At 38.2% G+C, this 15,546-nt stretch overlaps 1 protein-coding gene across 1 annotated transcript; it reads right to left on the reverse strand.

Moving 5' to 3' along the window:
- Positions 1-6,329: 6,329 nt before the first annotated feature.
- On the reverse strand, positions 6,330-7,478 carry LOC125118078 (spermidine synthase-like). Its single transcript, XM_047764224.1, is given in 1 exon segment — positions 6,330-7,478. A coding segment is annotated over 1 exon segment (1,149 nt).
- Between the last annotated feature and the right edge of the window lie 8,068 nt (positions 7,479-15,546).

Consider the following 15,546-nt stretch of genomic DNA (forward strand, 5'->3'; position numbering starts at 1 on the left):
AAGAAAGAAAGAAAGAAAGAGAAAGAGAGAGAGAGAGAGAAAGAGAGAAAGAAAGAGAGAAAGAAAGAAAGAAAAAGAGAAAGAAAGAAAACATTAAGCCCAATGAACTGTAATAAGTCAGGAATGATATAAGCTGCTCAAACAAACTGATATCTCAGTCATCTGGAGAGAGAAGAGACACACACAAACACTCCCTCAGATATTGTGGAAGACTGGATTACACATGTATGTTACAAAGTAAATGATATTAATAAGAAGATTGAAATCTATCAAACTTGAAAGCTTCCTTCAAACTGTGTGAAGTAATGTATTTAAAGATGGAAAGGTTTTACATCTAATCCATTTGGTTCTCAAAATTTCTGAATTCTTAAGGAGAGGCACTTGCTGTCAGACCAAGAAAGTGGAAGAGCAGTAGAGCAGTATTATTAGAGCAGTATTATTCAAAGCATAGTAAACAGTAAGTGGCTTGTGTGCATCAGAATTACCCAGAGTATTTAGTGTGAATATTGATATCATGATTTACATTTGAGAAACACTGATTTAGGTATTTATTCTGGGTTATTACTTTGATGTTCAAACAAGTCTTTCTAACCTCTCTGTGTGAAAAGTTGCTAAATATACTAAATTGATGTGTTGCCCTGTTCTCAAATGATAGTAACAAAAAGTCCTTATGGGACTTGAAAACCCTAATATCTTGTAACTTGGCAAACCCTAATATCCATTGCCCACATTTATTTATGTAAAGGTCAAGTCAAGGCCTTTAGGGTACTTCGATCAGAAAGGTTTGTTGAAACATAGAGTGGTGAAGTATTGATACTATTTTTAAGTTATAATTTCTTAGAGGGCAGAGAATGTTTAACTGAACCACGGACATATGGGAAAATGTTTAAAAAGACAAACTTTTTGATGATGATGACTATTAGCAAAAATAGGAAAATGCAGTTTAATATTTACTCAGTAAAATATGAGAAACATTCAGTGAATGTTTATTTATAAACCCCCCCCCCAGCACACACAAGCCAGTTAACAGTTTTTGCTGAGCATGTGAAACAAACAAACAAAAACATAAAACTGCTATATCTTTTGATATAGATACTGTAGTCAATGAAATCTGCAGAAGGTTCAGAGAGTAGAGTTTACAATAAGCTCCAAAACTTACCATGTCTTTCTGGTGAACTTAATCATCACAGTGTCTTTTCAATCCCCTGTGGGCAATTTCTGTTGATTATAATGCTGCCTACTGCTGAGAGCAAAACATTCCCGGTACACTCCACAGCGGATAATCCTTGCCAGCAGGTCACTTAGGCCTCCCAAGGTTTCCTTTTAACAAAATTAATGATGATGGTGATGATAATAATAATACTCTTTAATGCTTACTCAACACATTCTATTAAGATAGCTGGAAAATTAAATAGGGTTCACAGAATGTCAGTTCCTTGACAGGGAGAACATAGGGTAGTATATACTCTAAAGGCCCAATTACATTTTGATGGTAATTTGAGATTGTTTTCAGAAACCAGATCCTAAAGATATCCTTGAATTAAAAAGAGACTCCAAACACTCAATGAACAGCTGTAAGACAACTGTAGATTTACTGCAAAGGTATGTCCTCTACTGTATAAGACTTTGCTTTCTATTTTCCACAACTGAAATCAAAATAATTCCAAAAGCCTATATATGTGGCAGGTGGCTTCTGTTCAGTAAAGGAGGAAAACAACCTCATAGTTCTTAGAAGTTTAGCAAAATATACCTCCTTACTATTCTAAAGAAATAAAAAGACTACCAAAAAAAAAAAAAACCCACAAAACCCAGCTCCACCAATTATCACATTTGCTAATGCATCATTGTACCCTTATTTGGTTTGGTTCAAGACTGAATACAGCTTTCATTTCAAAGATAAGATGAAGCCAAATGTGTTTTCTGAAACTTTAATCATAGATGGCTCCAAAGTTGAATTAAGTTACTCTTTAAGAGGATACAAATAAAACCTAAATATGGAGTTCCCTTAGTGGCTCAGCGGTTAATGAACACGACTAGGATCCATGAGGATGTGGGTTCAATCCTTGGCCTTGCTCAGTGAACTGTGCAAGGGTCCAGCATTGCCATGAACTGTGGTGTAGGTCGCAGACACAGCTCAGATACCTCACCGCTGTGGCTGTGGTGTAGGCTGGCAGCTGTAGCTCTGATTTGACCCCTAACCTGGGAACTTCCATATGCCCCAAGTGAGACCCTAAAAAGCAAAAAACAAAAACCAAAACCTAAATATATCTAGTATTCTCTATGTACTTTTTGTCTTTTTTTTTTTAAAGTTCCACTCACCATTTTAAAAAAACGTCATTTGGTAATATAGCTATATTTACTCTTTCATTCATCCTTACTTCCTTGGAGAAGTAAAATTAAAGGGCTGGGCAATCTTACCATTATAATCCCTTCCATAAGTCCATGATTGTGGTACGGCCATTAATGAACTACTTAATTGCCACTTTGATTAGAAGGATAATATGGGCTGAGAGAAAGTACCTCCTGTTGGATTGCAAATATTTCAAATGCACTGGGCACCAAACTATAAAGCTGTTACTTTTTTCTTTTTTTTTCTTTTTGGCTGCACCTGCCACAGCTGTGGCAAGGCCAGATCCTTAAACTACTGTACTGGGCTGGGGATCAAACGGAAGCCTCAGCAGCAACCCAAGCCACTGCAGAGACAATGCCAGATCCTTAGCCCACTGTGCCACAGAGGGAACTCCTATAGCTGTTTCTTATGAAGCAAAATATGTGATAAGGTACTTTTAACTGTTTGGAAGCCATACAAGTATAGTTATTCTGTGACTAACTATAAGGCAATATTATTACAAGAGGAGGAAACAAGGAATTCCCATTGTGGCTCAGCAGGTTATGAACCTGACTAGTATCCATGAGGATGTGTATTCAATCCCTGGCCTCGCTCAGTAAGTTAAGGATCCAGCATTTCCATGAGGTGTGGTGTAGATTGCAGATGCTGCTTGGATCTGGCATTGCTGTGGCAGTGACATAAGCTGGCAGCTGAAGCTCCAACTGGACCCCTAGCATGGAAACTTCCATATGCCACTGGTGGGGCCCTAAAAAGACAAAAAAAAAAAAAAAAAAAGAGGAGGACGCCACCAAAAGAAGTGAAAATCTTTATACTACCATTTGAAAAAACAGGTATTTAGAACTATGATGGTCTTAGTGAACTCCAGCTGCTATAAAAAAATACCATAGGCTTGGTGACAAACAACAGAAAACTATTTCTCACAGTTCTGGAAGCTGGAGAGTCCAAGAGCAATGTGCTGGCAAGGTAGGTTTCATTCTGAGGCTTCTTCTCTTGGCTTAGAGATGGCTGCCACCCTTCACCTTTGTGTGAGGTCGTATGACTTTTTCACTTGTGTGTGCACAGGAAAAGAGAGAGCAAGCTCTCTGGTACCTCCTCCTCCTCCTCTTGCAAGGGCACTAATCCCATCATGAGAGTCCTACCCTCATGACTTCACCTAATCCTAATTACTTCCAATTCAGCCCCTAGCCTGGGAACTTCCATATGCCGCACAAGTGGCCCTAAAAAAGACAGAAACAAACGAACGAACAAACAAAGAAAAGAATCGCTCCACAAAGCTTAGATTTCACAGAGCAAAATATAAAATACCATTTTATATTCCTTGTTTTTGTTTTTTGTTTAAGAAACCACTGTTGCCTCAGTGGGTTTTGGCACAAGAATCTTCTTTATATGCTACAATGGTCAGTTCAATAATCTCTGCTTCCAGTGGTACCCCAAACTTCTACAATAAAACTGAATAAATTTGCTTTTTTCTCATTTCAGTTACTTCAATCCCTGAAGTGGTCACCAGTGGCTCCTCTCGTTAATCATACAATATTATAAATTCACAAATGTTAGAACATTGGAGCTACTTTGAGATAAGATTTCAAATTAATTCATGCCTACTAACTTTGAGATTTGAGTTGAAATTTCTAAGTTCTGTATCACTTCATGGATATAACAATCATAATCAGTTTCTACTCACCAAGTATGAGCAATTTAGAGATCTAAAATTAGTGTGAGCAATTTATTTAAATGAGTGCTACATAAGAAATTAATCAGGTCACAGAAATGGCTAGAGTGTCCCAAATCCAAGTTCTCACTTATTTTCTTCTGCACTAATTATCTAACCAAATGCATCACAAATTGCATTTAGTGAACTGAAAATACAGTGTATTTTTTTAAAACACACAGTGATCTAGAATCCATAGCTGAATTTAAATATTTTTGTCCCTTTTCTCACTAAAGATTTTTTTCAAAAGGAATATCCAGTAAAGTTTAGCATGCCATGGAGAATTAATAAGCATTGTTGATCAACAGTAACACGAAATAAATGACTATGTCTTGCTAATCATATGTTTACTTGGTTTATGGCTTCTACATATGAACTCTTAGTACATGTTCTTTTAGTAAAGCAAAACTGGGGCAGTTTTGAAGCTTACAATTTAGTTTCAGCTATTTTTACAAAATAGAAAACTTACGAAACTGTTTACCTGTCCTCAAAATATAAGGAAGAAAATCTAAAAACAACCCCTCAAGCATCTGTGTCATTTGTATATAATTTCTATTTTCATGTCTTTTTAATACTATATCATGAAATAGAATTGCCTTTATTGACAAGGTTGAGTGGGTGTTTCTTTCTGGCTTTATAATATTTTTAACATTATAACTTTTAAAAGGTGTTTTCTTATAATATCTCTAATACTAAAAAACATTATAAAATGTGTTCTGGAGTTGTTAAAATAGCATTTAGCAGTCATGTTTTGAATACTTATCTGATGAATGAATCATGGAGTTTTCTTCTTCCACATTCTGAGGAAGATTGCCAGTCCTTAGTGGGCAAAATGGTTAGAGTTCATATTCTCTACTGTTACATCAATATCTGAGTCCATATAAGGGTATACCTACATCTTAGGCAAGAAATAGAGCTCTTTCCATAGTTTCCACAAAGAAAGGCAAAAGGCAATGAGGCAACAGGCAAGTTGTATATCAGAAAACGTGTAGTTGGATTGTGAAAGAATTTCATGATCAGACTTGGTAGATCACCTAGCAGGTGTTGTGACACACACTGACTTTCAATCCTAGCTGGAGTCAGAGAGCCTATTCCTAGGTAGCGAAATTTTCCAAGCCCCACCGCTGTCATCCTCCTCCTCCCTTTTGAAAAATATTTGCCATGGGTAAAGCCAACAAGACACTCAGAGAATCCAGTCACCAAGGTTACACTATTAATGCATTTGGCATTATTATGCAAGTTTGGGAAAAAACAAAAAGTGAGTCAGAATTTAATAGACGATGCTTATATAACAGAGCTGTACATGACCAAGTATGCTACCACAACATTCTGCATTTAACTTTCTGGAGCTTCTGGCAGACTTAAGATCTAGAATGGGCCTCTTCTATGGAAAATCCCTTCCAAGATATTTTATCTTTCTCAAGCAGAATTATTTCCACCTATATCACATGGTTCTTATGGGTGCTAGAAAACACAGGCCTACTCAAATAGGCTTCAGATATTTGGAATCTAGACAAATGGGGCCTTAATTATTATTCAGTGGGCTTGAAATTCACTCTGCTGATTTTGGGTGAATGAAGAGCATTCAGAACAACTCTTGCCTGTTTCATGTTTGTGGTTGTCTTCTATTTCTCCTTTCTATTTCTTGATCCCTGCCTTTCTTTTTATAGCAAGCAAGAGGTTCTCTTCAAGTGAAGGAAGGAAATAGTGAAAGAAAGACTATTTCCGCCCCAATTTCAACTTCTGGGTTCAGATGTACTGCCCTATGACCCATCACTTTAGGACTAATATATCCTTTAGCTTTTTAGTGACTAGCCAATTTGTAGCTCATCAAAATACTTTTTCCTCCTCCAAGTTGTAAGCTGTACTATGAAGATCTCAGGTACTTGTGGTTTAGAAGAGATATTGCACACCCCTAAATAGGCTCTTGAATACTTAAAAATAAACAGTATGCAAATATCTTCTGTTGAGTTTCTGATATTTGCAGGGTACTTTTTTATCATTGTTGTTGTTATGTATACACGTGTTTGGTGAGTGAGGGGGAAACAGAAGACAGAGATGGTACCCTGTGCACCTGGTATAAGCTTAGAAGCTGAACGCCTCACACAGAGAAAGTCCACCTAATAGGGCAAGCTGGGCAGCATTCTGGGGCCTGGAATCCTGGGTTGGTGAGCAAGACAGCGGGAGTCTTCCCCAAGGCTGGCGGGGTCCAGACACCCTAGAGGCTCCCTGGCCAGAGGTCCTGGGCAGCATCTTCAGCGGCTCCTGGACTCAGCACACATCATTCAGGGCCTTGTAGGCAAAATAGGGCAGGACAAAGGCTGCCTGGTGCAAGTCATTTTTGTAGAATTTCAGTGGCATCTGTTCCACATGCTTCTGTGTCAGCTGCTGCACAGGCTTGGGGAAGTTGGTGCTTAGACTTTTGCTGCACAGCATGAAGCCAATTTGGCCACTGGGGTAGGGGGTGATGGTGCAGTAAGCATAGCCCACCACCAGGAACAGTGATTCGCAGAACTGTCCCATCTCCTTGATGAGGTTCAGGTGCAGCCACTGACACTAGCCCTAGCAGCAGAGGGTGCCATCCTTCTTAAGTGCTGTCTTCATGAGCCGATAATAGGACTCCTTGAAGATACTCTCAGCAGGGCCCAGGGGGTCTGAGGAGTCAGTGACAATGCCATCGAAAACATCCCAGTTCTGTTTCATGAACTCAAAACCATCACCCACAAGTAGGGTCATCTTTGAGCTCAAATAGCCAACGGTCATGCCCGGCAGAAACTTCTTAGAGACTTGAATGACATCCTTGTCGATCTCACACTGAACCACGGACTCCACGGAGGAATGCTTCACCACCTCCGGCAGGACACCCCCATCCCCGCCCCCGAGTATCAGCACCTTGAGTGGGTTGGGGTGGTTGCAGAGGGGAAGGTTGGCTATCATCTCCTGGCAGGAAAACTTGTCCCTCTCTGAGCACTGGATGACACCATCCAACACCAGCACATTACCGTAGCTCTTACTGCAGAAGACAAAGATATCCTGGTAACCCGAGCGCTGATGGTGTAGCACCTGCTCCGCTTGCAGGGACAGGGCCTGGCAGGGCCATAGGCTGCACATCTCATGGAGCCAGCCCTCACAGATGGCGGCGGCGGGGCCATGGGGCCGGGCTCCGTGTCTGACGCGGCAGGCGGACGGGCAGATGACTTGAGGCTGGAAGTGGCAGAATTCCAGCCCCGGGTTGCAGGCCGCGCGGAGCCCCTCCACAATGGGACCAGCCCTGGCAGGAGCGGGTGCCTCACCTGAACCCTGCCCACACCCAAACCGCGCTGGCAGGGAGGGGGTCTGCCTGCAAAGGCGAAACCCAAACCCTCTTGGCAGGGTCCTTTGGTATCTTTTTATCTCCTTGAGCCTTCTTATCGTTAACATTCCACCCCACCGTCTCCAGATCACTGTGATGACTTCTGTAAGGCACAATCCCTCCTAAGCACTTCTAGGAACCTCCACTAGAGAGCACGGGTGTGCTGTGCCCACTTACCCAGCAAACACTTCTGAAACAAAATTATAAAAATGATATTACCAGAGAATATGCGTGCCCAAGGCTAAAATTACTGTATTAACTATAAAGATGGAAAGCCTTGTGAATTTCCATTCCCCACTGCATATCTTGACAAACTCAAAGCCAGTGTCATGAAAACCAAATAGAGAGATCCACGCCTGTTTTGATGGGGACAGAGGAGTTTTTTTGCCATGATGAGGGACTCCCAGTGTTAAAACTGAGAACGTCTCCAACAAGGTTTGGTCACCTGCAGACCAACTAACATAGTGGATAGTGCTACTGTCAAGAAAAACATAGCCTTTTGTCTGCTTTCTGCTGGAATGTACATTTCTTATTAAACCCGAAGTCATCAATGATTTTTTCTCGTATTATAATATTGTTTCCTACCTGGTACTACCATCTTCTCCACAAAGCCAAAAATTTATGTCCTCTGGTTTTCTTGTTATTGTGGTTGCTGTTTTGACAAAAAGATAATTTATTTTGAAATTGTCACCTTAAAGATGCTTTCTGAATTATTTTATTCTATTATTTTTAAAAGATAAATCAATATATATGTATGTATTCCACGATAATTTTTGGCATCATGGTACCGTAATTACATTTCACCTTTCTTCATCTTACCAATGAAATTAGGTGAGATTTTGCTATCTCATGGCATTTGTACATGCATCACATTTGTCTTGCCATCACAATAACACATTGCTCCCATTTTTCTGGTAAGAAACTAGAGGCTAAAAATCAGGTGACTGGCACAGGTTGTAGAACTAGTCACAGAATAAGCCGACTGCCTCTCAGGGCCTTAGCTTTCCAAATAAATAATGACTTTCCATTTTCTAGGCTAACACTCAAATATACCTACTATCTGTAAGCGCAAAAGAAATGTGACCTAAAGCTTATAGATTAAAAGATCTACTGGAAGACATTTTCTCAGCCATATCTGGTATGTAGTTTAGATAGCTTCATGGTTAACTTTTCTAATTATTCTCATGAGAAACCATAAAATCCAACTCTCTGACAGAATGCTATTGAGGTGCTTTCCTCTATTTTTACCTTGGATATGCCATTGTGTTTTAAATGTTCATGGTAAGCATTATTCAGAATGTAGTCTCATAATATTTCAAAAGAAAAACATATTCAGGAGGATGAAAAATGAGGCAGGGAAAAACAGCAGTCCTGAAATTTTCTTTTGACTTTGAATACCCATGATCAAAGATTGAATTTCAGGACACCCAACCAAATTATTTTTCTTCAAAATTGAGGTTAAAATCCTCTTTATTTTTTTTTCCTGTTTGCCATGCAAGGAAAAAAATGTATGTGCCAGTAATCCATAATTCACTTTGGTGAAAGAAATTTCTTGGGAATTATATTCTAGAAATGACTGTAGTCTGGCAATTCTAGAATCTATAATAAAGAAGTCATTTCAAAGGAATTTTCCAAATAAAACCTTTTCACTTTGAAGAATGGCTCAGCTTTAGTCAAATTCACACAATAGAGAGAAAATAAAAGCCTAAAGTTAATTCAGTAAGAGTATGGAAATACATGAAAGCTTTGCTACAAATTAATGCCATGGAATCAGGACACAAACTTGAACCTTTTACTGGGCAGAATATCTGCAAAGTTAAAATATACACAGAGGCAGTAGTTATGAATGTGAAGAAAAATATCAGAACAAAAAGCACTGAAAGACAGACTTATAGTTCAGCTTTAACTGCCTACGGGGAAGTTTTTATTTGAATTTTGGTTCATCCTCAAAGATTCTAAAATGGGAGTTCACTGAACCTTAAATTACAAAGAGAACTGACAGCCAGTCAGGTACATTTCATTCCAGTCAGAACTGATATTGCCTTCATGGATTTATGGTACTCCCAGCTATGTGTGTATTTATCTATACAGGCTTACTCCGACTGTAAGGAAACAAGTATAAACAGGATAGATGTCCAATCTACAGGTGTAATGTATAAATGACTGACAACCGTAACCCATAAATATAATTTCTTATACATGTCCAGATCAGATTTATATAACAGAAATATCCAACTTTTGTTGTAAGAAATATGCATATCCCTAACAATTCTCATTATGTGCCTCTTTTTTTATTACTCAATGAATTTATTACATTTATAGTTGTACAATGATCATCACAATCCAATTTTATAGAATTTCCAACACACAACCCCAGCGCATCCCCCACCCCCCAAACTGTCTCCTTTGGAGACCATAAGTTTTTCAGTCTGTAAGTCAGCATCTGTTCTGCAAAGGAGTTCATTGTGTCCTTTTTTCATATTTCACATGTCAGTGATAGCATTTGATGTTGGTGTCTCATTGTCTGGCTGACTTCACTTGGCATGATAATTTCTAGGTCCATCCATGTTGCTAAAAATGCCAGTATTTCTTTCCCTTTAATGGCTGAGTCATCTTCCAGTGTGTATATGTACCACCTCTTCTTGATCCACTCCTCTGTCGATGGACATTGAGGTTGTCTCCATGTCTTGGCTATGGAAAATAGTGCTGCAATGAACATCGGAGTACATGTGTCTTTGTGAGTCATGGTTTTCTCTGGCTAGATGCCCAGGAGTGGGATTGCTGGATCAAATGGTACTTCTATGTGTAGTTTTCTGAGGACTCTCCATACTGCTTTCCACAGTGGTTGCATCCATTTACAACCCCACCAACAGTGTCATAGGGTTCCTTTTTCTCCACACCCTCTCCAGCACTTATTGTTTGTAGACTTTTGGATGATGGCCATTCTGGCTGGTGTAAGGTGGTACCTCGTAGTGGATTTGATTGGCATTTCTCTAATAATGAGTGATGTTGAACATCTTTTCATGTGCTTCTTGGCCATCTGTATGTCTTCTTTGGAGAACTGTCTGTTTAGATCTTCTGCCCATTTTTGGATGGGGTTGTTTGTTTTTTTGGTATGGAACTGCAGAAGGTGTTTATAAATTTTGGAGATTAATCCCTTGTCCGTTGCTTCATTTGCAACTATTTTCTCCCATTGTGTGGGTTGTCTTTCGTTTTGTTGAGGGTTTCCTTTGCTGTGCAGAAACTTTGAAGTTTAATTAAGTCCCATTTGTTTATTTTTATTTTTATTGTCATTACTCTAGGAGGTGGATCTGAGAAGATGTTGCTGTCATTTATGTCAGAGAGTGTTTGGCCTAGGTTTTCCTCTAAGAGTTTTAGAGTGTCTGGTCTTATATCTAGGTCTTTCATCCACTTGGAGTTTACTTTTGTGTATGGTGTTAGGGTGTGTTCTAATTTCATTCTTTTCCATGTGGCTGTCCAGTTTTCCCAGCACCACTTATTGAACAGGCTGCCTTTTCTCCATTGTATATTCTTGCCTCCTTTGTCATAGATTACCATTTGTATAGACAGGGCTTGGTAAACTCAATAAGGCAAATAGGTATTTAAACATCTACCTTTATACTTTTGGGGTGGTTTATGATCAGTTAAAGAAGGAATGATATCACAATCATTTGTGAAATAGTGTCATCAAATCATTAAAGCTATTTAGGCCCTAACTTCCCTAGAAAAATAGGTTTATGAAAATTGATTGATGAGCTATAGTGTATGGTGAACCTGGATAGCCCATTCTCCATTTAATTTAACCTATCCAAAAATATCATGGAGCTGAAGACACTCAAATGAAATATATACTTTTCATTTTTTATTATAGTAATCTAGCACAATAAAATCATAATGCAGGGTTTCTTATCAAAGCTTGGTTGCTTCTCTACTTCAAAGACTAGCTGAGACAGTAAAATACCCTTCACATTTCACATATATTTCCTGTCATCCACTAGGAACATCTGTTTTTACAGGTTTACTTATACCTTTGGGGTAGAAGAGAACAAAGTGGTATTATTAAAGTTGTAAGACTGTAAGAAAAGATTTGATGATTTTAGCACAGTATTGAGAACTAGTTCTTCATTCTTTTAAAAATTATTTTTGTTTCTCTTCAACTCTCGATGGTGCACATTGAACTATTTAGAGATGAAAAGTGATAAATTTGATTTAAAATATTCCAGGCCAAAAATATGGGTGGGATAGAGGAAGCAAGCTTGGAAAGGTGTTAATAATTGTGTAAATTGGATGTTAGGTACATGGAATCTATTATATTATTCTCTTTACTTTTGTATGTGGAAATTTCTGTAAGAAATTTTTAAAAATTGCTCTTATCATAATTCATCCTATCTTCAAGGGATTAACTCTAGTAAGTGTGGTTTAGTGATGTATATGAACTTTATGTAAAAGCGCAATGCTTTATTCTTTTCAAAATCCAAACATGATAGAAAATTGACCTGTAAATAATATTCTACCAGAAATGCGTAACTGCTGAAAATCAGTGTAAAATTAGCAAGATTTGGTGAGACTGAATCTTGAAGTGATGCCTTTCTGTCTCAAAGTTAGACTCAAAGGACCAAATTTAGGCATAGGTTCCCTGGTATGAATCAATCAACTATTTGGTTAGAAACATACTAGAGGCTAAAAAACATACCATAAAATAGACAAGATATTGCTCTGTCAAAAGGTTTTCAGTTCAGCAGAGGAGATATTACCTCGCACCAAACAGCAGATAATGGAAAAGTGAAATGTAATGTTCCACATAGTAATTATAAAGGAATTTACCCAAAGGAGAGTTTTGTGAAGGTCACACATAAGAGATCAGTATTGAATTGTCAGTTCAAAATGGATAAAGTTTGGGAAAGTGGGAAAAAGTATCATATTGCATGTAGATAGTTCATCACAAGCAAAACCATTAGAAAAAAAAAGTCAGTATGGCACATAGATATTAAAGAAAATACGAAGCCTAGAGCAAAACACACATTAAGAAATAATAACAATGACAACACTAATAATAACAACAGCATACACTCTGTGAAAGGAATTATTCTCAGTGTTTTACATATATTTACCCCATGAGTATTATTAATAACAGCCCAATTTTGCAAATGATGAAACTGAGGCACAGAGAGATTAAATAATGTGCCCAAGGTCATAGAGCTTATATAATGATGGAGCAAGGTTTGGAACCAAGTCTAATTTCAGGATGCAGGCTCTGAGTCCTGTGCCATACTTCCCAGTGGGAAATAGTATTTGATAGGTAGTTTGAGAGCAGATAATGAAAGTCAGACAGAGGACTTGCCACTTGATGCTAGCTTCATTGTTTCCTGACAAGCAAATAACATGGGAAAAGAATTGTGGCTACACCATGCATTTGTAGAGCTCATTTCTGATACTAAAGCTGACTTCTTTCCCATCTTCATATCAAATAACCCCTACTTTTATGGACTGTCCAAAATTGTTCAGCCTAGAAGTTGAAAGCTAATTTTTGCACTCTCAAGTCAAAGAATCAGAAAACCACATCACTAAGTTTAAGAAACTTGGCCAAAAGCGTGTAACTTTGTGTTGGGTCAAAGAACTAAAAATTGAAAAGACTCTTGCTCTGAATCCCAGACTTAATGGCAAATGTACACATCTCTCAGAACTATAATTCCATAGGCTGAAATGGGAAGTACATGTAACTGGATCCCAACCATCCATCTCATATCTAATGGAACAATTCATTAGCTATTACACAATAATTCACAGCCTGTTGTGTTTTATGGCACACCAAGGAGATAAAAACAAATCGTGCAAATATTTCTCATAATTCTTTCCATTATTGTTCAGCTTGATATACAAACCCCACTGTTTAATGAATACTTGAAATAGATCCTGAGACCCAGAATAAAGGTATAGAATCTAAAATTATATTTTTTTATTTAAAAAATTTTTCTTTTTAGGGCTGCACCTGTGGCATATGGACATTCCTGGGCTAGGGATTGAATTGTAACTGCAGCTGCAGGCCTATGCCACAGCCATGGAAATGCTGGATCCAAGCCGCATCTGCAATTTAGGCCACAGCTTACAGCAATCCTGGATCCTTAACCCACTGAGTGAGGACAGGGATTGAACCCACATCCTCATGGATACTATGTCAGTTCTTAACCCTACAATAGGAACTCCTAAGACTATGATTTTCTTCTCATATTTTTCTTGTTACCTCTGACCTTGACACCTGACTAGTTCTTGGGCCTGTTGACAAGATTGATGATTTTAACTCCTTTAGTATCTATGAAAAGTATTAACTTCCCAAATCTCCTCCCTTTAAGTCCAGAATTAACTCTTGCAGAATATAAAGCTTTTGCGTTGTCATATAGGTAAACTCAGGTCACCAACTGTCTTGGTTAGCCGCAGACATTCCTGCTTTGGGCACTGAAAGTCCTTCATTCAGGGAAAAGCCCTTGATCCCACTCAAACCAGGACAGTTGGTCATCTTAACGTCTGGTACACCTTCTAAAGTATTAGATAAAAACAGGTGTGCCTGTCTCAGTAGGGTTATTTGTGTATTTATGCATTGTAAAGAAAATGAATGTGTGCAAGTGATGAAAAAAACACACATAGAATAAAAAGTGAAACTCCCTCAGCCTTCTGGAGAGACATATAATCCCAGCATGAGAACTCCTGCCTCTTGGAAAATAAGTAAGCCTTGTCCCTAAACCTGATATGATCTGTTGTTAATCAGCCACGATAAAGGTAAAAACACTTGCTAGTAACTCCTCAAACTGCGGTAATGCTGCTAATGGGCTGCGCCAGGGAAATAGGATAACAATTTACCTGAAAGTCGAACTAGCTCTTAATTAAAACTAATTGTACAACACAGAATTTCTATATTGTAGTGCGTGGGCCTGTACTTAGTTTTTAGGAACAGTTTAGAAATGTTTTCTTTTATTGCAGCAGAAAACCCAGTGTTAGCATTCGAGCAAAATGACTCATATTTATTGTTAAGGTATTCTTTGCAAAAGTCATAATTTTACAGAAAGCAAAGCAGAGTTTTTATAAATGAGGAAACTGGTATTCGAGTAAAATACCTTCTCAGATCCTTACTAAGAGCGTGAGCATTACTTTTCAACACACAGTCTAGTCTCAAAAATACTTAAGAAAGGATCTGCAAGTAAGAGTTCTCTTCTAGAAAATTTTAAGGGAACATTTTTCCTTCTCATAAGACAATATGTTTGTGGGACAGCCAGGGATGAAATTAATTTTTGTTAAAAACACACGAAGAGGACTTCAATGTGGCTCATTGAGTTAAGGATTTGGAGTTGTCGCTGCTGTGGTTATGTTCACTGCTATGGCTCAGGTTTGATCCCTGGCCTGGGAACTTCCTCATGCCACAAGTGTACCCCCCCAAAAAAATTACTTCTCATTTACAAAATACGATCTGTCATTACAACCTCTTATTAATTCTCTAAGAGACCCCCCCCCCAAACAGCTTGACGGAGACGAATGAAAATAAAAATAATGCCAATCACAAGTAGATTTTATATTAGAATTAATAATTTATTTCATTTGCTCACTATAATAAAGGGAAGAGCACAAGAGAAGTTAGCACATTTATAAAGAAAATCAAGCTGAGGCAGAACATTTTATCATTATAACTTTCCTATAGAGCAAACACATTTGCGATTAAAAACTTAAATTATACATCACACTTTTGCAAACACAGAGCAGAAGGCAAAGATAGAAAGCACGGTTACTTTGAGATTTATACGTCAAAATGGAGAACTAGTGTTCAATATTGCTGAGGTTTTGTGATAAGGCCTTAAGCTTAGAGGGCGGATGTGATGGATAATTTTCTTAAGGCCATAGAGAGAGTCAACTTCTATACATTCCCTGGCAAAACTGCACTACAGATAGAATGAGAAAAACACTTCAAAGTAAAACCAAGCAAACAAACCACCAGAAAAGCTAGGAAACTGAAAAGAATGAGGCAAAAAGTTACTTTGTTTTTGATTCATGGTTGTTTTCATGTGTTTGACAATGCAAGTTATTTCCAATAGAACTTAATAGTGCCCTTCTTGCACTCGCAGAGAGGGCAGTATTGTTAGATAGAGCAGT

Source organism: Phacochoerus africanus, chromosome X (assembly GCF_016906955.1).
Source record: "Phacochoerus africanus isolate WHEZ1 chromosome X, ROS_Pafr_v1, whole genome shotgun sequence".
Lineage (NCBI taxonomy): Eukaryota > Metazoa > Chordata > Mammalia > Artiodactyla > Suidae > Phacochoerus > Phacochoerus africanus.